The 23,866-nt window shown below is 51.0% G+C and overlaps 1 protein-coding gene across 2 annotated transcripts; it reads left to right on the top strand.

The window, feature by feature from the left end:
- The first annotated feature begins 5,319 nt into the window (after positions 1-5,319).
- Positions 5,320-23,077, top strand: LOC125334287 (mesothelin-like). 2 transcript variants are annotated; one of them, XM_048320999.1, is made up of 29 exons: positions 5,320-5,412; positions 5,705-5,783; positions 7,507-7,547; positions 7,911-7,932; positions 8,042-8,069; positions 9,186-9,270; positions 10,206-10,367; positions 10,557-10,759; positions 10,996-11,087; positions 11,622-11,752; positions 12,247-12,368; positions 12,766-12,928; positions 13,220-13,435; positions 13,666-13,836; positions 14,261-14,407; positions 14,539-14,588; positions 15,048-15,168; positions 15,626-15,711; positions 16,299-16,428; positions 16,512-16,702; positions 17,436-17,526; positions 17,954-18,065; positions 18,354-18,538; positions 18,907-19,053; positions 19,287-19,420; positions 20,096-20,223; positions 20,783-20,877; positions 21,946-22,135; positions 22,576-23,077. In XM_048320999.1, the coding sequence occupies exons 2-29, from the start codon at positions 5,741-5,743 to the stop codon at positions 22,665-22,667; spliced, it is 3,378 nt and encodes a 1,125-aa protein (XP_048176956.1). In that variant the 5' UTR covers positions 5,320-5,412; positions 5,705-5,740; the 3' UTR covers positions 22,668-23,077. The 2 variants fall into 2 exon arrangements, with proteins under 2 accessions (XP_048176956.1, XP_048176955.1); XM_048320998.1 differs by having other exon boundaries at positions 22,573-23,077.
- The last annotated feature ends 789 nt before the right edge of the window (positions 23,078-23,866 follow it).

Here is a 23,866-nt window from a genome sequence, read left to right as displayed (position 1 = left end):
GCCGCCACACCGTCGTACAACGGGGCCGCCACACCGCCGCAAAGCGAGCCGCCACACCGTCGTACAACGGGGCCGCCACACCGCCGCAAAGCGAGCCGCCACACCGTCGTACAACGGGGCCGCCACACCGCCGCAAAGCGAGCCGCCACACCGTCGTACAACGGGCCCGCCACACCGCCGCAAAGCGAGCCGCCACACCGTCGTAACAAGGCCAGCCACAGCGCCGCAACTGTAATATCAAATCGGGTATTTTTGCTCTGTTTGCTATTTTTTTGGAATAAACTAATAATGTATAAGGTCGTTTGGCGTCCTAAACAAATATAAAGGTGTCAGCGCTAGGAGAATTTGGTGGTAGCTGCTCTTCTTTCACGCACACCATGGTGGCTGTTGAGACTCTCCTGCCTCAAGGGGAACCCCAAAATTAAATCCCAGCGAATGTTTCAGGCTCTGAAAGGCTAATAGTAATAATAATAAGAATAATAATATAATTTGAGAGCATTAGGTACACAATTAGGTGACGTTCCCCCTGCGGCTCCTGTGTCCCGTTTGGAACGGGGGTGGTGGGGCAGCTCCTGCTGGGTACCTGCTCATTTATCGGACCCTGCGTGCAGCACGAAAGGGTTAAACCTTCCCGTTCTTCCCCTGAGGTAAATCCCCGCAGGTGTCGGCACAGCCGGGTGCTGAGGGGGTGCTTAAGGACAGGATTTAGGGCTGGGAACAGTTGGAGTTCAGGGAGAGTGAGAGATGGGGTTTAGTTGAGTTTTGTTCTGCTTTTCATGACTGGGCTGTGCAGGGCCTGGCATCCACTGCAGGTGACTCTGCACACACCCCTGTGTGTACATATTTATATTTACATTTACATTTACACCTGCACATGTTAAGCTGCTCTGTCACATCACCAGGTGTCAGCCTTGCTGTGAGAAGCACCTGGGGACGCCCAGAGCCTCTTCCCAGGTGCTGGACTCCTACAGGAGATCCTTTTCTTGGAGCTTCTTGGTACTGGGGAATAAGGAATGCTGAACAGGTCGGGCTGGGGCACTGCTGAACACATTTCTGCTCTCTAGAGAGGCTGCTGGGTCACCAAACCTCGGGAGAGAGGGAAAGCAGACGTCAGAGCAATTACCTTTCCTTTTTTAGCTTGTTTGGATTGCAGTTCGAGACAAGGTTGGAGTGGTAGCTGTAGGTGGTTTTCGACTTGTGCGATGCAAATATTACAGAAGAGAGAGGAAGGGAGGGAGAAACCAAGGAAAATCTCATGTAAACCTCCAGGAAGGTACAGGGGAACGGTTGGGGTTTCATTCCAGCCATAAATGGATATTTGATGCTGTTTGGCCTTTTAATTGTGTCTTCATTGTCTCTGTGACGCTTCCTTCAGGGTGCAGGAGGCAGCCGTGGGAGGGCTGTGTGGCCAGGGCAGGGTTTGCTCTGCAGTTCCCGCAGCAGGGGATAAATCAGGATTGGGTTTTAGAGGGGTCGGAGTGTTTGGCGGTAGGAAAAGGCCTCTTAGACCCCTGGCTTTCCTCTCTCTTTGCAAATTAAAAGCCCCCTCGAGTGAGGGGGCACAGGCAGCTGAGGGTGGGGTCACAGGATCACTGAGGTTTAAAAAGACCTTTCAAAATCCAACCATTCCCCCAGTACTGCCAAGGCCACCACCAAAACCTGTGCCCAAATCCAGCTTTTAAATCCCTCCAGTACTGTAACTCCAGGGCTAGACAAACCTTTGGGTGATGAAATTTTTATTAATCTCCAATTTAAACTTCCCCTGGTGCAACTTGAGGCCATTTCCTCTTGTCCTGTCCCTCGTTCTCTGGGACAGACGGTCTTGCATGAGCTGTGAAACACAAACCCTCAGTGTCAGGCTCTGCTGACGCCTCTGGCATTTTTGGGTGTGGGCTCAGCAGCACCTTGGAGCCAAAACTGTTTCTTTTCCCATATTCCCAGCTTGTAACTGGAGGCTTGAGCAAACAGTGACACAAGCTCCTTAGTGAAGCAAATATTGCTCTGTTTATAAAAACCTCTCTGCTGGTGACATTTAACGAGCACCTGCGTCACCCATGGGGTCACAGGGCTGGTCTGACCTTGCCCATCCTTCCACAGGTCTGTGCCAGGCTCAGAATCCGTGCATTTGCAGGGAAAGGTGGCAGCTGGAACGGCCCCAAATGCTGTGAACATCCCAGTCCCCCATTGCTGGTAAACCCCTGTCCCTCCCAGCCCTGCCACAGCAGGTTCAGGAGGAAAATCCAGGATGAGTCTTCCGAAAAATGCATCTCGTGCCTTGTCCCCACACCTGTGAGGCTGCCAGCACAGAACGCTGCTCCAGGTGAGGTGGTTGTGAGCCTGATCCACCCTTAATCCAGGGATGAGCACCTGGAGAGCTCTCCTGGGTGACTCCAGGGCTGGGGACAGGGGTTTGGGGGAGCAGCAGATCTGCTCTGGGCTCTGCTGGCCGGGTCACTGCGGTCACAGCTCTCCCTGTGGGCAGGTTTGGGCAGAGCCTCCTCCTCTGTGCTTCTGGAGAGGAAAGGGAGAAGTTTCACCCAGACTTTGAGATACTGGGGAATTTCCTCCGTGTGCTGAGTCCCTCTAAAGCTGAGCTCTATCAGGCAGGATTAGAGGAAGAGCCAAGTGCCAGGGATGACCTGTGCTAACAAGGTGATTTTTGTGGGCTGGGAGTTGTTTATTCCTCAAACCACAGGTTTGGCATCACCTGTGTCCCTTTGTCCCCCTCTGGCACCTCCGGGCACCGCCCAGGCTCCAGCAGGAAACCTCTGCTCCTGGCCCTGCAGGGAGAGGAGCTTTGCTCTGGGCTGGGACTGACCTTCATGTCTCCCTTCTTCCTTCTGGTTTTCCCTCCAGAGAACCTTTTGAAAGCTGCTGTTGTGTCAGTCACTGATCCAAAGGTTTGGACAGTGCAGCTGTGCCCTGATGTGCTGCTCCCAGATTTCCCAGGATTTTTTACCTTGTCTGGACATTTTGCTGCATCTCCATGGGAGATTAACTCCTGGACTCACGTAATGAAGGGATCTGTGATGGACACGAGACACGGGATGAGTTCACTTTCCCTTTTAGACCTGTCTCCAAATCCTCTTCTCATACCTGGGCTGTGCTGCCCCAGCAAGGCCCTGACAGATTTCTCTTCAAGAGACAATGAACAAACATAAAACTAAATTCGAGTTTTTGAAAGTGCTTCCAGGAGCCTCCTTTGCCTTTCTGCCCCCTTAGCACAGCTGGATTTTTCTTTGAGCCTTTATAGCAATTTCCACAGCACCTGCAAGGCTTTAATCTTTCAATGCCCCTTTTGGCTTTTATTCCTGAAGCTTTCTCCCTTTCTGCTCTGTTATTCCCGTTCTTAGACCTCTCCAGGTTCTGGGCCGTGTTTAGGGTTAATGCCAGGAGGGCACCGGGATGTCCTGGTGAGTGGTGCCGGCCTGAGGAATTTTGCTGTCGTTTAACTGGTTTTGGGCAAAGCCTGAGCCTTACAGGGCTGCTGTGCCGAGCCAGGGTTAGACCCGGCTTTCCTGAGCCAGCACAAAGCCCCTTTGTCCCGGCTGCCCGGCACGGGGCGTGCCCGTGCTGCTGGAGGTGGGATCGGGGAGGATTTCTTGTCCCTTGTCACACCTGGCTGAGCACAGGAACAGTCACTGCCCGCCTCAGGGGCACTGCAGGACACTTGAGCCGTGCCTGGTGCTACCCAAGCCCAGCCAGCCTGGCTGGGAAGGCTCTGACTCATTTTGGGGCTATCCCACCCTCCGCAGCTTTTCCATAGCCTCTCCTCCCACCCAGCGCTGTGTGTTGGTGATCCTGGTGCAGAATTGGGATCGGTTTTTTGGGAGAATGAATCTTGCAGAGGGAAAGGAGGCAGAGATAGGGCTCGTGTGTAATTGTGTTGAGCTAAAGGGGATCATTTATTGCAGGTGAGCTCCAAAATCCCCCTCACAGACCTGTGCAGGCCTGGTGGCACCTCTGGGGTGGGCTGGGCAGTCCTGGACACCTCTCCCAGGGATGCCCCATCCCTGGAAGTGGCCAAGGCCAGGTTGGATGGGGTTTGGAGCCACCTGGGATAGTGGAAGGTGTTGGGGTAGGGACTGGATGATCTCTGCTAACCCCTGAACATTCCATGACTCTGGTCCGGCTGCAGTGGCAGAGCCTTTGTTTCTCTCATATGGAGCCACAGATTTTCCAGCAGTTCCCCATCCAGCACTTTTCCATCTGATCCTGTCACAGACAGCCTGTTTGGAGAGCTGAATTTCCAAAAGGTGCAAAACACCAGAGCTTTGATAGTTGAAACCTGAGGGAAGGATCCCCATCCTGCTCCAGGACACCTCCTCTGGGTATCCTGGAGAAGAGGCCTCTCACTCTGAACTCTGTGAATTGGCCAAATTACAGAATGATGATGATTTTTGTGGATTTGGGTGGCTTAGGATGGGTGTTGGTGAGAGCCACGCTAATTCTGGGGATCCTCTGAGTCAGATGAGCTGCCTTTGTGACTGGCTGCTGTGCTAATTCCAGAGGAGCTGATAAGGACGTGAAGTGTGCTGAGAAAAGTAGGGGTGTGGTGGTGCTGGGAGGTGACAGTGACACCAACAGGAGTTATTTGTGGTCAGGAATGGGCAAGCCCTTTCTTTACAAAGAACTGGGCTTTGTAAAAACTTGTCTGGACTAGTGCCAATAAAGCGACCAAACAGTGATTTCTCCAAATCTGAGGATGTAAAATTACCCTGAAGTGTCCAAAGAAACAGCTCGCAGTCTGACATCCATGTGATGTGGAATAGTGGAGTGTCCTGAGCTGGAAGGGACCACAGGGATCATCCATCCCAACAACCCCACCCTGGGTGTCCCTGGCAGCATTTTCCCAATGCTCCTGGAGCTCTGGCAGCCTCGGGGCTGTGCCCATTCCCTGGGGAGCCTGGGCAGTGCCCAGCACCCTCTGGAGGAAGAACCTTTTCCCAATACCCATCCTACCCCTCCCCTGGCACAGCTTCATCCCATTCCACGGCCTGACTGGCTGACAGAACTCCCACGTATTTCTCTTCGGGATTTCCCAGGTGGAGATGATTGGGGTACGCAGAGATTTTCAAGAAATTCCAACCGTTTCAAGCTCCTGAACTGAAATTCCCTGGTGCCAAACATTCCCTGAGCTCCTGGAGGATTGAGCACAGATTGATTTTTGTCCGGTGCAGGGCAGGGAGGGAATCCAGCTTCTGCTGTATCCTAGAAATGCCAGGCATTACCAAACAGCCCGGTTATTTGTCCTACAGCCCGTGTGTACTCTCAAGGGCTCAGGGTGTGACCAGGGCTCCGAATCCATCCCGCAGAGATGCAGGTGGAGGAGGCAGGGCCACACCCTGGTTTGCTCAGTGAAAAGGAGCCTGCTATGCCCAGAGCCTGCCTAGCTGGGACCAGCAGCCACAGGTGAGTGTCACAGGGTCCCCTCCGAGCAGGCTGTGCCACCTTCTGTCCCTCTGCCACCACGGACCTGGCTCAGGGCGTGGACACTAATGAGCTGCCTTAATGAACTCCAAAGTCTCCCCGCGCTTTCCCGACCCTGCAGGAGTTTTTCACCTCTTTTGGGTCTAATTTTGGGGTTTGTGAAGGGTGTTGGCACATCCAGATTTCCACGTGACACAGCCACCTTTGACTTTCCTCCTCTGAGTTGGCTTTGCCATTAATTTATTGCTATTTGGAATTTCCTGGCTGAACGAAGGTGACCTCTGTGGGTGTTCTGAAGACCTCTCCAGAAATGCCTCCTCTGCTCCCAGGGCTGGGTTTCCTCCTCCTGCTGGGTGAGTCTGGCTGTGGAGGGAGGGGTGTCCCAGGAGGGTTTTTCATGCCAGAGATTATCCTCAAGAGGGGAAATGGTGCTGGCAGACCACTGAATGTGACTTTGGTGGTTGCTCTGCATCCCCAGCCTTTCATTGTCCTGTTTGCTATTGGATCTGTCAGCGAAATATTTTCGTTTTGGTGATAAACAGGGTGGGAAGATGCAATGGGGTTGATTCTCCTCTGTCTATTCAGAGCTGTCTGCTCCCTGTTGCTTTTGCTGGAGTATCCAGGTGTCTCTGGGAAAGCCCTTGAAGAATAATCACAACTGATTGAATATTGAATAATAAATCCCAGAGTAGTCTGGGTTGGGAGGGACATTAAATCTCATCCAGTTCCATGGGCAGGGACACCTTCCACTATCCCAGCTTGCTCCCAGCCCCGTCCAACCTGGCCTTGGACACTTCCAGGGATGGGGCAACCTCTGGGAAATCCATTCCAGGGCCTCCCCACCCTCACAGGGAGGAATTCCTTCCCAATATCCCACCTAGCCCTGCCCTCTGGCAGTTTGAAGCCATTTGTCCTTTTCCTGTCCCTCCATCCCTTGTCCAAAGTCCCTCTCCAGCTCTCCTGGACCCCATTAGGGGAAGGTTCCTTTGTCCGTTAATTAGTGACAGTCCTCCATTAATTAAATAATTACAAAGGTGTAGCAGCTGGTAATCAAGAAAGGTGTTGTGCTAATTAAGGACTCATCCAAGCTGCTTTAGATCCCTCCCTAATGCAGTTTGTTGGGATTGTGAACACATCCACACCCAGGAAAGGCACTGCCCTCCTCCTCCATCACCCTGTGCCATCCAACCGTGGCTGTGGAGCTGCAGCCGCCCCTCCTTGTGTCCCCTGCCTCTCCCTGCTCTCATTCCACTCGTTCTGTCCCACCAGGAACACTGGGAAGCTCCACCTTTCCCTTTTTTCTGTGCATGAGGGATGCTGAGCGTGGCAGGCTCAGGGAATCACCCTCCTGCCGGGTTCATCCCGTGTGTGCTGTTCCTGGGTTCCTACCCTGGCATTTCCCACCTTCCCAGCTCTGGGGCACTGGCAGGGAGATGGAAGGTGCCATCAGGATCACTCTGGAAGTTGGGAAATGAGGGACAGCCGGGTGGAGGGTTGTGCAGAGCTGCCAAGAAGGAGCAGTTTGACTTTTCCTGGTAAATCCCTGCCGGGCTCTGGGGCAGGACTGGGGGAGAGCTGTCCTGCACTGGGGTTCCCACACCAGCACAGGGGTTTTGATCCATCTGAGGCATTAGCGGGAGAAAGAATGAAATCCAGCACAGGCCAGGCTCCAATTCCCATGTGGGGGCACTGTAAGGAGCAAGAAGCTGCAAAGCTAAAAGCACATGGAATGATAACTGCGGTGATTCCTGAGCTGATCCCTGCCTCTGGAGCAAAGAAATCCTGGAGAGGAGTGTCCCCTGAGTGTTGTTTCTGTCGTTCCCCTGCTGTCCCTCTCTGGGGACAGACGCAGGACATCCCTCGTGTCACCTGGACACAGCCAGGCTGAGCTGCGGGGGCAGAGGGGGACCTCGTGTCTGTCACCCCTCAGGGACCACAGCAGGGAGGAGAGTGTGAAATTCTGGGTGAAAGATGAGCACTAAAACCCTGCAGGGAGCTGAGGGATGGCTGGGGCTGAGCGGTGGGAATGAGCTTTGTCCTGGGTTTGCTCTAAAACCATGGCTCATTGTCTTCCAGGGTGGCAGGGAGCTGCTGCAGCTGCTGCTGGGACACAGCTGGTAAGGCAAATCCGTGTGTTCAAAACATTCCAGGATGGTTTGGGTTGGAGGGCCCTTGAAGGTCATCCTGTTCCAACCCTCCCTTCCTCTGGAACCACACTCAAACGGTGCTCAGATCATCGGGAGAACATTCCCTCCTCGTGCCTGAGGGATGGGATAACCTGGCACTTTCCAGCTGCTTGAGATACAGAGCAGTAACCTGTATGAATTTAGCAGACTGGGAGGTCTGGATTTGGGATTTGAGTGTGTTCAGGCCACATTCCAATCCAAATGGCTGCAGCTCCCACCTGTCTGTCTGCAGTGATCACAGATAATGTTAGAACCCCTTTTTAACACATCTCTTTTCTCTTTCTCCTGGTGCAGTGCTCCAGCTCCCCCATCAATGGTGAGTTTCTTCCCAAATATCCTCCACCAGGAAAATTCAGACAGGGTTCTGTGTGCCAATTCCTCTCACAATTCCTTATCTTTGTCTCTCTTTTTGTTTTGGGAATCAGAATCTGCCGTGTGTGCCTCGGTGCAAAGGTATGTGAGCCATCCACAAATGATTGTGGCAGCATTTCCTTGGGAGTCATTCTGGTTTCTCGGGTTAAAAAAAAAAATCCCTCTGAACCCTTTTTTGAGGGCAGGGAGGGCTCTGGTTGCACTTGTTCAAACAGCGAAGGGAAAGTGCCTGCCTGGGGTTTTGTGTCTGTGCAGGACAAAGAAAGGCAGGGCCGGGCCCTGGAGAGGAAGCCAAGAACCTTGGATTGGTGCTGAGCTTATCTTGGCTCCAAGTGGGGCTCAAACAGCTCCACTCCAGACCTCCACTGATCTTGTTTTATACCTGAGGGTCAACAATCCACCTCTCCCCTGTCGCTGCTGCCAGCAATCCTCATCCTGTGCTGTCACTTTGTCCCTCTGTGTTTGCTGTATGGGTTGAGCCACCTGGCTCTGCTCCTGCTCTGCTTTGGGAGGGCTGGATCCTTCCCGGGAGAGCTGTCCCTGCCTGGGGGAACAATCAGCCAGCAAAACGCTGCTCAGGGACACTCAGGCACTCAATATATCCTTGCCAGATGTGCTCTGGGCTGGGTTTGCAGCTGGGCTGCTGAGGGGTGCCAGTTCACATCTGGATCTGTCCCCCTCCAGTTCTGTCCCAGCTCCCTTCCAGTTCTATCCCCATCCAGGTCTGTCCCCAGCCAGTCCTGCTTTCATCTCCCCACCCAGTTCTGCCCCAGTGCCCCACCAGTCCTACCCCCATCCAGTTTGGTGCCCAGCTCTCTACTGGTTGTACCTCCATCCAGTTGCGCCCTCATCCAGATGTGCCCCAGCTCCCCTCCAGTTTTACCCCCTCCAGTTCTACCCCAGCTCCCCACCAGTTCTGTCCCCATCCAGTTCTTCCACAGCTCCCACCCAGTCCTGTCCCAGCTCCCCATCACTTCTGCTTCCACCCAGCCCTGTCCCAGCTCCCACCAGTTCTATCCCCACCCAGCCCTGTCCCAGCTCCCCATCACTTCTGCTTCCACCCAGTCCTGCCCCAGCTCCCCACCAGTTCTATGCCCACCCAGTCCTGCCCCAGCTCCCCATCCAGTTTCCCCCATTCCCAGCCCATCCTGCCCCAGCTGCTGCAGCTTTCCCAGTGCTGTCCTTGCTTTCTCCCAGTGCCAGCCAGGAGCAGTTCCTGGAGGTGGCCCGAGGCCAAACTTCCCCGTGCAGCCTCACTTTTGGCCAATTCGCCTGTGCACAGGTAAGGAAAATCCCCTGCTTCCCGTGGCACTGGGATTTGTTTTCCTTGGGAATTCTGTCACTTCTGGCTTAAAAACAGCCCCAGTGGGGGCTATGGGTGGAACAGTCTGGGTTTTCATCCACCCCCAACCCCGAGGTGTGGCAGTGCCACCCCTCACGGGACACCTGCTCTGTGCCATGGGGCTCAGGAGTGGCCAAAACACCACGGAGAGCTTTTGGAAGTGGGGATTCCCTTCTCCAAACCACCCAAGCGAGAAGGAAGGTGGGAAAAAGGAACTTTCCAAATCAAATTGGCTCTTAAAAATTGACATCACAGCTTTGGAACAAGTCTCTGCAGGAGAGTCACCCTGGGCCACTGGGATAAAGCACAATTAAAAGGAGTAAAAGCACAATTAAAAGGGGTAAAAACACAATTAGAAGTGGTTGCAGTCTGGAAAACGCCACCTGGAATATTCCTGGTTTACTTCCTTTCCTGCTTTTGTCATTGTCTCTTAAGTTGCTGCCAGTAATCGCAATTAAATTGACAGCAATTTGTGTTTTTCAGTAAATATTTCTAACAAAAAGATGGCATTTCTGTAAATATTTGTCAGTGGGGGTTTTTTGGGGGGGGAGCGGGATTTTGTGGGGTTTGGGATTTTTTGGTGTTTGTTTTCTTCTTGGTTTTGTTTTTGTCTTCTACTGTTTGTAAACTGTTTCCCTGAAAAATGTTTGGGGATTAGAGAGTTCCCATGGAAGTTTCTACTTAGATCAAATGGCAATTTTGGGGGGGAGGTTTTTGGATAAAGCTTTTAAAACCTGTGCCAGTGTTTTACCCCCCTCAAGGGAGGAATCCCTTCCCAAATGCCCAGGCATGGGTGAGCCCCCTGAAGGTGATTTCACCTCTAAACATGACCTGTCCTTTATCACCTTCATTTGCATTTCCCTTTTCTTTCCCAGGGAGCTTGGCTCCAGGACCTTCAGGATGATTTCCTCATATCCTTATATTCCTGCCTGGCCTCTAAACCTGCCACAGCCGTCGATCCAGAATATTCCATTCTGTTCTTTTCCAAATATGATGCCAAGAAGCTTTTGGCCTCCCTGACCATGTTCAGCCAGCGGGTGAGTATTCCCAAATCCAACTGTTTGTTCTCCAGGACAAGGCTTTATTTCAAATCCCCTGATTTTTTTACCTTATTTTGGAAAGAGCCAACGATTTCTGTTCCTAGCATTCAGATTTGCTTGGATTTATGTTGATGTCTGGTTAGAATTCCCTGGAATTCAGGGGTTTCTTCACCTCTCCTGCTCCAGTTTTCCCACGTGCCCCTTTCCCTCGAGTGGAGCCTGATCCTCATGAATGGCCTGTGGGAAAGGATGCTGCGAGTGCCTGGCATTGAGAGCCCCCCAGTGCTGGCCCAGTGGGTCCATGAGGGACTTGAGCCATTCCTGGTGGAGCCCAAGGTCTTTGGCTGCCTCCGTGCCAAGGATGTGTCCTGTGAGGAATTCCAGCTGGTGTAAGTGAGGAATGTCCCCTCCTTGGATGTCTTAAATCCCTGGATTTCTGGCTCAGTTTTCCTGCTGAAGGCTGTGGATGGACCATTTCCAGCAGCATCCTGGGATATCCTGGGGGCTCCTGTGAGGGAAAATCACATTGGAAAAGGATGGGATTGAGAATATCAGTGGGTTTTGTGAGAGCCCAACCCTGACCTCAGCAACATTTGAGGTGTTTGCCTTCCTTATCCGTGTGCAGAGTCGCTGCCCTGGATGGAATCTATTCCCAGCTTCCTGTGGAGGAGCAGAGGAATCTTTACACTGGGATCAAGCACTTCCTCATCCAGGATGGTAAATGATCTGATTTCCTTGGGATCTGTCACAGGGCTGAGGTTTCACAGGGTTTTTGTGAATCTCCAATAGAAACAGGCTGGGAATATTGGTAATTAGTGGATTCAGGAATCATGTCCCTGCCTGAAGGCCTTATTAGCATAAGATTTTTACAAATCAACACAGTCAGGGCTATGCTGATTTAAATTCACTGCATTTCCTGCTTTTGCTGGGAAAAGGAGGTGCAGGATTTGGTTCTGAGGGTTGAATCTGGCTCAGAAAGGGACCCAGGCAGGAGCTTCCATGCACTGATTGAACGTCCTGCAAAAACCTTCTGGTGGATTTGGAGGGAGGAAGAAAGAGGCTGGGGATGAAATATTTGGGGGGGCTGGGATTCTTTCCCGAGGTGTTTGTCCTGTCCCATGGTGTGAACACGTGGATTTGAGCGGAAGGTGTGACCAGGGAGCTCTCCAAGTTCCCTGATGGACTGAAGCCTCTTCCACCTCCAGAATGACCCAGGCTATAGTTTGATGGTGTCTCTTTTTCTGCCTGCAGAATCCAGCCAGAAATGCTACAGTGAGGCCATTCCTGGTCTGAATTCCACTGCCTGGTTTCGGAATTATCTTGGATCCTTTCTGGAGCACGCCACCATGGAGGACCTGCAGCTTTTTGGGGATGAGCCAACGGTAAGTGCAGCCTTCTGGGATGGAGACTCTGGGAGGTCACAATCCTGCCCTGAGCAAAATCAGAATCCCAGAATGGTTGGGTTGGAAGGATTTAAAACTCATCCATCCCATTCCACCCCCTGCCATGGGCAGGGACACCTCCCACTGTCCCAGGGCGCTCCAAACCCCATCCAACCTGGCCCTGAAATTCCTGGAATGCTGCCAGCAGGAATATTTCTCCTGTTAATTTGAGGTGAACATTCACTGCAATTATTTTCCCCCATCACGTGATGAGGGACTTGCACAGGAGTTGGTTTCACAAAGGGAATCCTGCAGGGAGCAAACTGGAGTCAGTAAGAGGAACAACCCCAAACCTGATCAAGATCCCAGTGTTTACTTGAAAACAAAAAAAAAATCTCAGCACAACTTTAAACCCAGGTGAAAAACCCATGTCACTGTCAGGATTGAAGGATCCATCTGAATTATTTTCCCTTTTTGTTTTTCTTCACCCTCAGCTTCAAAAATTTGCCAGGGATCCAGTGGATGTGGAGATGGTCAGGAACCTCACCTTGCTCCGGGACACTGCTCAGTACTACACCTTCCTCCTGACCTCTGCTCCTGGTTTTCCACTGTCAAGGTATGGATCTGACGGGATCTGATTTCCTGGGATGGCTCAGCATGGGACTGTGACACAGCAAGAGTCTGAGTGGGGATTTCATTTAAACCTCTTGAAAGGTTCCATTAATTTTCTAATTAAGGGTTTCATTTTCAAAGAATCCCACGGCCCTTGGTCTTGAGGAGGGCTAGATCCCAAGTTCTGTTTCCTGGGAGATGATTTCCCTGCAGTGCCAGCTCCAGCTGATGGCCAGCAGCACACCCAGAGTTTTTCAGCTCTCTGAGCTGGAGCACTGGCATCATCTGAGCTAAAAGGAGTCAGGGGAAACGTGCCTGGAAAAGAGCACCCTCTGGAAAAGGGGGAAAGGTCTGATGGAGCCACTCTCTCACTGGCAGCCTCTCCTTTCCTCTCCCTGCAGCCTCCCAGACAGATTTATTTGCTCCCTGAGCCCCTCGGCAGTGAGGAACCTGAGCAGGGAGGAGGCTTTGGGTGTGGCCCAGAGGCTCGGGAAGAGCTGCCCATGGACCAAGGGAATGCCTGGAAAGAGAGCTCTCTCCTCCCTGGCAGCGCAGGAACTGCAGGTGAGCCCCTGGGAATTCACTCACCTGCGCAAAACCTGGCGGGGCTGAGGCCCAGCTCGTGTGTCCCCTCCTGTCACACTCCTCTAGGTCATCTCGTGTCTTTATTGTGGTGTCTGGCTGGGTTTTCATCACCTCACAATTCTCAGTGCTGGAAATGGTCCATCCACAGGCTTCAGCGTGAAAACCTGAGGCAGAAATCCAGGGATTTAAGAGACCTCCAGAGGCTGTGGGATCCAATATCTCCCGTCCTTGCTCCCCTGACTCTGTTCTGTCTCCGTGGGGCTTTTGCAGGTCGCATCTTTCTTGGTGAGGAACTTGGAGGATTTCTCTCCAGCAGTCCTGGGAGCCTTGGGCCAGGCTGCCCTGGGGCTCTCTGTGTCCAGCATCCAGAACAGCATCCCTGAGGAGTACCTGGAAGCAGCTCTTCCTGTCCTGGGAAGTGTCCGTGGCTGGAAGGCTGAGCAGTCCAGGGCTATTGTCAACAAACTGCTCCGCTCTGGCTACCAGGTACAGAGACCCACAAATCCAGGAGGAATTTCCTCATGGGAAGGGTGGTCAGGCACTGGAAAGAGCTGCCCAGGGAGGTTTGGGATCCCCATCCCTGGAGGTGTCCAAGGAATGTCTGGATGTGGCACTCAGTGCTCTGGGCTGGGGATAAGGTGGGGATCAGGCACCGCTTGGACTTGAGGATCTCAAAGGTCTTTTCCAGCCTAAATTATTCTGGGATTCCCTTGCAGATCCTGGATGGACAGAGCCTGGCACAGCTGGGGAGTTTGGTGGGTGGCCTCAACAGCAGCACGCTCTGGAGCCTGCCCCCAAAAGTCGTCCTGGAGGCCCTCCAGCTGCCTGGCTTTACCCAGCACATGGACCTGCTGCCCTCTGCTCTGAAAAGGACCCTGGTGGAAAAGGTGACCTCGTTTTTTCTCTTCAGACCTCACAAAGGAGCAGGACTGGGGGCACTGGTTGCCTGGGGCCAGGTGTGACACAGCTGCACATCCAGACAGCATTAGCTGTGGGAATTGTCATGGCCAGCCAGGGTGGCAGCAGGACAAGTGACTCAAGTCCTGTCACCGGGCCTGTGTCGATGTCCTTGGCCTGCTCAGCCTCTTGGGGACATGGGCAGGAGTGATTTGTTTTACGGGGTGGTCCCAGAAACTACTTCCCAGTAAATGTTCCCAGGGAAAGAATGTAAATGGAGCAGAATCAGTTCAAGGTTGGACTTGATCCTGGAGGCCTTTTCCTGCCTAAACAGTTCTCTGGTTCTGATATTGCCATGATTTGGACTAAAACTGTGTGAGATTTCCATGGTTTGTTCTGTTGGGTGTTTTAAAGGTTTCCTCCAGTGTTGGCCACCCCGCTGAGCTGGTGAAACTCATTCCCAGTGCTCTGGCCAGCTATATTCCAAAATCCCTGCTTGTTTTTGGGGAAGAGAAGCCAAATGTGCAGGACCTCAACAATAAACCGTGGACCAGAGAGCAGGTAATGGGGGTGGGATCCTCCTTCCCCTCCCTGCCAGCCCTGGCCTCTGTGGGGCCATGGATTCCACAAATCCACCTGGGAATGGAGCTGTTTCTCCTGGAAAACCACTGACCTCTGCCTTTGCTTCCCAGGCTGCCATGTTTTTCAGTGATGTGGTAAAGGGAGAGCCTGACTTCAGCAGGTAGAGATGTTCCTCCTCTCCTTCCATTTTCTGTGTGTTTTCCTGGCAATTCCCATGTTTCCTGTGGTGCATATGGCACATCCACCCTGTTGAATCCATAGAAACAGATGGGAAATAAAATGTGAACCCAAACACAGACATGGAACACTGAGATTTACCAGGGCTCAGCTGTAAAATACACCCAGAGGCCACATTTTCTTTCTAAAATGATGCTTCTGGCTCAGGCTGCACCTGGAATCTTGCTCCAGATTGCCTCGGGAAGGCATTTCCAATCAGGGAATATGCCAGCCTTCCACAGGACAGTTCCAGGGATTCTTTTAGAGGGGCTAATGTATCTTTTGATATATTTGAGATGAAAATGATTAAAACCATGATTTATATCTGGAAAAATAGTGTCCTGCTCTGAATACACCTTCCTGAAGGCCTTTCCCTTCTGATTTTCCTTCTGGAAATCTCCAGGCTTTCCCAGTCTGTCCTCCAAGGCTTCACCTGTGCAGCTGCCAGTGCTGTGGGAGCAGAAAGGTTTCAGGAGCTGGCCAAAGTCATGAGGAAGAAGAACGTCAGGCTGGGACAGGACCAGGTAGTTCCAACATTCCCAAGTGTTTGATGTTGTCCTGAAGGTTCCAAAGGGGATTGTTCAGCCAGAACAACACTTGGAGTTAAGGGGCTGGAACAGGGATGTGTCAGGGGGGTTAGGATGGGTTTTAGGGAAAGGCTCTTCCCCCAGAGGGTGGCACAGGCACAGCGGGGGTTGTTGGGGTGTCTGGGCAGGGCAGAAACTGCACTGGAGGATCCCTGTGGATTCATTCCTGTGAACAAATGTCCTGGGTGTCCCTCCCACAGTTCTGAATTTCCCCAAAGAGAGGAGAAGTCCAAACTCACTTTGGTTCTCAGGGAACCAAACCCTCCGATTTTCGTCTCTTTTCACCTTTTTTCTTTCCTTTCTTTCTTTGGAGCAGAGTAAGATCTTTATTTTATCTTTTTCTTCTGTTTCATGGTGGTTTCTCACCTTGATGCAACCTCTGGTGTCCTTCCAGCTGAGCTGCTTACTGAAGATGGTGACACTGCATGGGATTCCCAAGGATTTGGACAGTTACCCTAAAGACCTGTTGCTGTTTTTAAGGTAACTGTGCTGTGCTTTTCATGGTGTTGCCTTAATACTTTGTGGGAAAAGCAGGATTAATTTATAACCAGGCTGGTAATGTGAAGTTTGATTTGTATTTCAGAGTTGTTTAGGCCTCTTTCTGGGCAATAAAAAATGGGATTGCAGAAAGCTGAAGGAGGGTAGATTTATATGAGATGTTGGGAAGAAATCCTTCCCTGTGAGAGTGAGGAGGCCCTGGCCCAGATTTCCCTGAGAAGCTGTGGCTGCCGCATCCCTGGAAGTGTCCAAGGCCAAGTTTTAGCATTCCCAGGCCTCTGAATGTGCTCTTCCCTTACGACATCAAAGAAAACAGGGAATAAAGTGGATTTCCTTGTTCCACCACTTTCCCACTGTGGTTCTGTATCAAAACCCTGAAGAGTTTTAGGCTGCATCTCACAACAGTTTCCTTAAGGTGAGAATTGATTTTTAAAGAATGTGGACTAGAAGAGAACTAGGGAAGAACAACCCCTGGAGTTCAGTGTGCAGGTGTGGAAGATGTTTTATCGGACACTCTGTGTTGAGCTTGCTCTCATTCCCTAGAATTCATGGAGCATTTATCTTTCCAGCCCCTCGGACTATGCAGCCACAGGGAGCTGCAGCCAGTTCTTTATCAATGTTGGGAAGGCAAACGTGGATGTTCTGCCCAGAGAGGCCCCTCGGAGGCAGCAGCTGCTCCTGGAGGCTCTGGCGTGTCTGGTACGTGGGGAGGGACAGGGACCCTGCAGGGGCTGGGATCCAGGGATGCTCCATCCCGGTTAATGCCTCTGCCTTCATTTCAGAAAATCCCTGGCACACAAATAAATGAGGAAAATGCCGAGATTCTGGGACGGCTGGTCTGTGACCTGGGTGGGGAATACATCAGGAGTTCTGGTGGGAGTTTGCTGAAGGATTTGAGCCAGTGTGGATCTTTCCTGCCTGACCAAGAAGAGGCAATCAGGGATGTCATCAGCAGTGGCAACACCACCTTTGGGTATGGGTTTTTCTCCTGAGCATCACCAAACTATTTTCTTAATCAAACCCATTGTCCTACTAAGACCTGAGTGAACTCCAGCTAACCACCTTGATCAAAACCCCAAAAATTTATTGCTTTTGAGCTTTCCATTGGGTCTTTTATGTTATTTTAGTTGAAATTATTTCAGCTGAAAGGCCTGGGTGAAATTCTCCTGAAAAATAAGTTGTCTCTCTTGCTCTAGTTATAAAAGCTTTTCTTCTGTTTATTTTTCCATTAATCAAACTTCTCTGGCTGACCTGGTGATCACAGGTGAGTTCAAGCTGTTTGTCAGGCACAGACTTTGAGGAAACATTCTGCCTCTACCTGTCCAGTGACAGATGTTTGATAAATTCCTGATTCTAACACAGACGGAAGCAAAATATTTTCCTTCCTGTAACAGTTGCCCCGTGATCTTGGCACTGAATTGAGCCATAGTGAGCAACAGAAATTCTTTGGGTTCCATGCTTAAGAAAAGAATGTATTTGTTCAAGGCCATTTTCCCACCCAGCTGCCCTGATTCACGTCCCTGAGAACTTCTGCTCTGCTGCAATGAAGTTTTGGGCAGCAGGAAGTGATGCAGGTGTTTTAGGATTTAATCCCTGTGTTTTCTTAATGTCAAATGTTACGAGGACATAATCCTGGGGTGTTTTAAGGTGTTTATTTTGGTTTTGCTCTTCCTTGAGAGCTGATCCCTGCTCATTTTTGTCTGCAGGCCTCCTGCAGCGTGGTCAGCCTTCACCCTGAGTGAGCTCAGCGGGCTGATCCCTGTGCTGGGTCACAGCATCCTGCAGCAGATTCCCAAGGTGAGTTCTTCAGACAGGGCTGGGGAGTTTGGGAAGCACTCCTGGGGCCTGGAGTTTGGGTGAAATATGCTGGGGGTTGCTGAGCCAGTCTGCTTTCAGCAGTTTCTCCTTTTAAAAGATGCCTGTTGCCAAAGGGATGATGGTTTGTGAGAAGTGAGGGTTCCTCGGGCTGACAACCTGGAACTGCAAATCCAGGTCACTGTCATCCCCTTCCTGTCACTGTGAGAAGAGCAGGAATAACTCTCAGCGCTTTGTGAAGAGCTACAGTCACTGACGGGTTGGGGGATAGGGAGAGTTGGAACATTTCAGCAATTGCTTTTGGCTCAGCAAGGCCAGATCTCCGGGCTCAGAGCCTGGAGTAGCAGGGGTTGTGCTGGAGGCACATCCAGGATTCCCAAATCCCCCTGATGATCCCTTTTCCTTGCAGAATGCTTTGACCACTTGGCTGAGAAACTTTGCCTGGGATTCCCCTCTGTCCAGGGCAGAGCTGGGCACCGTTGTTGGGGAGCTGCTGCCTCGCCGGCACAAGCGAGCGGATGGTAGGGGAGCTCCCTCTGATCCAGAGGCATTCCCACTGGGATCAGAGGTCACCTGGAGCCCGTGGCTTGTCAAGCCTTGGCAGGGGCTGCCCAGGGAGGTTTGGAGTCCCCATCCCTGGAGGTGTCCAAGGAACTCCTGGACGTGGCACTCAGTGCTCTGTGCTGGTGACAAAGTGTGGATCTGGCACAGATCAATCTTGGAGGTTTTTCCAACCAAAATGATTCTGAGGTTCAAAGCTTGGAGTGAAAGGATTTAATTTAACTCTGAGTTTGCCATGGCTTCACCAGGTTGCCCACCTGACAAAGAGATAACAGAGGCAGTTCTGAACAATGACCTGATGCCCGCCTTCTACAGCCCCGAGGAGCTGCACGCCTGCCTCCAGAATGTCTCCCTGGAAAATCACCTGTCCCAGCTCCCCACCTACCCCTTCAGTGTCCCACAGCTGGCTGTGCTGAAGGAATACCTGGATGAGGTAATACCAGCCCTAAAATGTCAAATTACCACTGATGGGATTGCTCAGGACCTGGTGAATTTGGGATCTCCAAGGATGTGACTCCACTGTCTCTTGGCTCCTCTCCCAGGGTTTGGCCAGCTTTACTGGGAAAATATTTATTTCTTATTTCTTATTTCTAGATCTAATCTGAGTTTTCCTGGCCTGTTTCCCCGCAGCCTTTCACTGGGCACTTCTGAGAGGAACGTGGCTCCATCCTCCCTCCAATCTCCCATTAGAGAGTTTGAAAACAGCACTAAAATCATCATTTCCCCTTTCCCTCAGAGTAAACCCCAGCTCCCTCAGCCCCACTGCCCCACTCTGTACCCATAACAGCAGTGTCTCCACAGACGTATCCCAATGGTTATCCTGAAAGCCTGCTCTCCAACCTGAGCCCTTTCCTTCCCCTCATCACCCCGGAGGAAATCTCCACCTGGAAGATCAGCTCAGCTGACACATTGGCTGCCTTCCTGAAAAATGAGCCCTCGGATTCCCTGGTAGGGGCTTGGCTTTGCTTTCCTGGTTTGGGGGCTGGTTTAGGATTAACTGAGTGGGCTCTGAGGTGGTTGAAGCATCTTTGGTGCCACAATGTCATCGCCCATCCTCGAGGCCCAAACGAATGATTTGAAGTTACTCCATTTTATTTTTGTAATTATTGCACGTGTTTCTTTTGGGGATGAAGCCACATGTTCTGATTCAATTAAATTCATCACATTAATTGTGTTTCCAGGCCTCAGCAGCAATTAAACGCTACGTGGGGCTGGGCAATGCCTTGAATGCCACGGCCCTGAATGCCATCGGCAAGAGATACGTGTGCCTGTTGAATGCCACTGAGCTGAAGGCCATTGACCCCCCCAGCCTCAAGTGAGTCAAAAACTGGGGTGTCCTTGGCTTCTTCCAAAAGCCCTTTCCCATCTGCAAGTGCTTTTTCCTTTTTTCTGCTCTCAGGGAAAGGAAATTTAAGAAGCATCTCATAACCTGCTCTGTGTCGGGGTTTAACACCTGCTGGTGCCCATCCTGCTGATCTCCGTCCTGCCAGGCAGGGCTCAGATTTCCAATCAAACTCTATTTTAGCTCAGCTGGCAGCAGATCTGACTCTGTGCATGATTTCATCTGCAAAAGAGTTAATTACATTTAATTCCATAGAATTACTGAATGGTTAAGGTTGGAAAAGGCCTCTCAGATCATCACCCAGGACCATGGTTGCCACTGAACCATGTCCTCAAGTGCCACATCCTCGTGGTTTTTAAGCATTTCCAGTTTAGATTCCTCTGAAAGACTGGTAAATGAAATTAATTAATTACAGCTTGGCAAGCACACAGATTTATTGGGCACCATCAGAGCCATCATCACTTGAAGGACAAATTCTCAGCAGGAAACTGAGCCATTCTTTTTCTTTTCAGCTTCTCCCTACATCTGGGAAGAAGGGATCACCTGTGCTGTGCAGAGAACCCCAGAGAAACACTCAGAATGTGTGAAAATTGACCAGGCTGAAGATAATAAAAGCTTTTTTTACTCAAAATCTTTATTTTTCTGCAGGTTGGCATCTCTGGATCCTTCAGCCTGCTCACAGGAGACAAAGGACATCTTATATGAGAAAGCCAAAAAGGCTTTCTCTGACCAGCACCATTTACCTGCTTACTATCAGCTGATCTTACCTTACCTGGGTATGTAAAAAACCAGAATGTTATGGGGAAAGAGAACTCTTGGCCACAAGCCAAATATAACAAAACAATAATCATAATAATAAAACAAAATGATAATCATTCATAATCCATCTAAAATTTGGGAATTTTCAAAGCCAAGTTGTTAAAAGTTTGTCTTTCCAACCTGTAGATGGCATAAAATATTATTGAAGGATTCTGTGCCTGCTTTAAGTTGCCCAAGTCAGTTTCCAGACCATCACAGGGAAAATCAAACTCAGGATTTATCTCACAGCCCTTTTCCATGTCACAAAACTGATTTTTTTTTTTTCCATGTTAGACCAAGAATTTTTCCAAATTCTTCTCACCCCTCTTTCCACTGACATTGTCACAGATTTTTAATGCTCAACAAAATAACTCCCAATAAAAAAAAGAGGAGCATCCCTGTATTTTGCAGTTGAACCTGACTGTGTTACCAGCCCCAGCCTAATGAATTGTGGAGAAATCCTCATTTTGTGCAGACACCCAGCACGGCTCCTTTGGGACCTTGATTTTCTTGACATTCTCCTTGCTTTGGTGCCAGGGAGTGCTCCTGCTGCGGATCTCAAGGCTCTCAGCAAGGGCAACGTGAACATGAACGTGAGCACGTTTGTGACTTTGAGAAGAGAGTCTCTGATGGTGAGCTGGACCTTGGAATTCTTTAATTCCCTGCATTTTGTTATGTTGAGCGGTTGGGTTTGGTTGTGTTGTCCATTGATGGAAATCAGGAGCGATTCCATCAAATCTAGAGCGATGTTAGACCAATGGAAAGTAGAGAAACGGCCTGAAATTCCTTAAAAAATATAATTTGGAGTCCTAGCTGGATGCAAAGCCGGTGGAATTTCTTCAGGGCAGTGTGGTAGCTGGTGTAGGGTCTGTAGCTCAGACCCAGGAAACCGTAACTGGTCCAGAGAGATGGTCCCGTGAGGAACCGTCTTCCCGGGGTCCATGTAGTTCCCTCAGCCACCGGAGTGCCTTTGCAGAGAGGTTAACAGCTCTTTGGTGGTTCTCAGCTCGTGATTTCAGCTCTTGCTGTGCTCCAGGCCAGACCAGGAGGAGAGAGATGGGAGGCTCGTTTAGCAGCTCTGCATGAGGCAGCTTTATTAGCCCGCACCCCACGAAGGGAGGCCAGGGACGAGCTCTCCAGTCCCACGGGGCAGAGGGCTTGATCTTATAGGGGTACAGGGGTGGGTGTGAGAGGGTAAAAGCCAATGGGTTACAAAGGATCCAAGAGGATCACAAGTCTGTGTCCTCTCTCGCTGTAACTGAAGGGTGGCTGCCTTTTCCAAGGGGTGCTGTTGGGAGGTTGTGCAATCTCCTGATCTCAGCAGGCCTCCCTCCAGGACAGAGGCTGGGCATACCCCACAGGGCACGTCCTCATAGTGGCAGGAGCAGGGGACAGGCCCACGAGACTGCAGATCTCCAGACAAGGCAACAAATAATGTCACCAATCTGGGCAGAAATCCCAGTGATTTCTGGATGGGACTGCCAGTTGAGTGTAGGACATTTGGCATCAGAGGCCAACAGAAAGAGCCCTTGTGGAACCACCACATCCTGAGGGAAGCTTGTCCCAGTGAAACCGCTCATGGGAATTTGTCCTTGTTCTTCCCCCTTCTCCCAATGGAAACCCCATCATTTCCCTGGCCAGCGGGGTCATTTCCATCCCTGCCTTCCCAGCCCTAATCCCTGCTCTGTGATTCCTCCTAGAGCCTCACACCCTCGGAGGTTCAGGGCCTGCTGGGGATGAACCTCCCTGAGCTGGCCCAGTGGCAGTACAGGACTCCTGTCCGGGAATGGATCCAGGTGCAGAAGCAGTCAGAGCTGGACAAACTCCACATCGGGCTCACAGGGGGCATGCAGGAGGGCTACATCAACATCATCACCCCCAAATTCCCAGGTATTTTTTTGGACCCCTCATGGTTGGGCTTTAAAGGTTTATTTTGGGGTTGCAGCAAGGAGTAAAACTGGGGCGGCAAGTTCAGCTCTGCTGAGGAGCCTGAAGCCCTGAAGGGCAAATTCTGGGTTCAACATGAGGAGCAACCCTGGAATCCCACTGGGAGCAGCCTCACTGGCTGAATATCCCAAATGAGCGAGCACTTCCAGGCCTTCCTCCTCAGGCCTGTTGGATTTGGGCTTCAGAGTCAGAATCACAGAGTGGTTTGGGTTGAAGGAAACTTGAAGATCCTCCAGTTCCAACCCCCAAACTCGGCTTGGTGTTTGCCATGGTTAGAAAGGCAGAGAGAATCCCTGGATGGGGCACAGAGGGATGTTTTCCCTCTGGAGAAGTGGTTCAGTCACTGATTTCTTTGCTCTAACCCCCTCTTTGTCCTCCAGCAGTGTCCTCAGCCCCTCTGGGGACCGTGGCCATGGCATTTCACCTCCTACATGCCCTGCTCCTCAGTTTCCTCATGGTGTCCATCTTGTCTTGACCATCTCCTCCCATGAGGAACCAAGATGAGGGGGAACAGCCTGTGCCCTGCTCTGAGACCTGGGGTGAGACCTGGAGCTCCAGGCAGCTGGGATTAGCACAGGACTCACTTTTAAGTACTTATGGCTTTCAAATCCCTTGATAAAAAAACCCCAGTTCTGTCTGAAGGGAAGATTCCAGACTCTTTGGAGCAGGATCTTTGCCTTTGGTACAGCCCAAGCCCAGTTCAACCCCAAACCACTGCTAAACCACATCTTACTGCTGGGTTTAAGGGTGAGTCCTGCAGGTTAAAAGTGACATTTCTCAGAGCCTGACCTCGTGACACTGCCAAGACCTCAGGGTGGGAGTGAAGTTTTCCAGCTTCTTGTAAATAAATCCTGGAACGAAGTAAAAATGCCAGAAGCAAATGGATGAATGTCTGCTCTTCCTTGAGGCTGCCCTCACCTTCCTTCTGCTGCAATCCCCCCAGATTAAGTGCTCAGAATCCCAGGATCTGCCTGTTACTTTTCTTTGGGGTTGGCTGCTCAACACTTGAGAGCTGAGGCCATTCTCAGATTCCTCATGTGGAGGGGAAAGGACTTTTGTACAAGGTTTTCCATATTTTTTTCCCACTCATTGGAAATATCTGTCCAAAAAAACTCCTCAGTGCAACCTGCATCCAGCTCCTTCCTTCCCCCTTTCCTCCAGGAGGAGAGTCTGGGAGGGAAAAAGGGATTTATTTATTTTATATCTCATCATTCTTCATTATCTGAGCTTTATAGAGAGGGAACAGATTTGTCCTTCACTGCAGACTTTGGATTTATGCTGGAAAAACTTCCCCATAAAGCACTAAACACTTCAAAAACCACGTTGGATTAGGAAAAAATAGTTGATTGATATTTTATTGTATAGCACTGAACAGTAATCAAGATAAATTATCTCCAGCTAATCATCCCGTGAGAGTCTGTGTGTGGTTTGAACAAACCTTGATACAAAAGCAGTTAATGAAAAAAGTTAAATAGGATTTTGGGGGTCTCTCAGCTGCGGTGCTGGGCCACCAGTGACTCAGATCCCTGAGTTGTCCCACTACTTAGCAGATCCCAGCGGGATGGGATAGACAGGAAATCCCTGGTGGAGCTGGGCTCAGTGTTCTTGCCTTGGCAGAGCAGTCAGTGTTGCTGGTGGTTGTACTACAGGGAGTAAATCGCTAGTAAGGACAAG

This window comes from Corvus hawaiiensis, chromosome 16 (assembly GCF_020740725.1).
Source record: "Corvus hawaiiensis isolate bCorHaw1 chromosome 16, bCorHaw1.pri.cur, whole genome shotgun sequence".
NCBI lineage: Eukaryota > Metazoa > Chordata > Aves > Passeriformes > Corvidae > Corvus > Corvus hawaiiensis.
The sequence above is the reverse complement of the archived record's forward strand: the minus strand, read 5'-3'. Positions and strand labels throughout refer to the sequence as shown.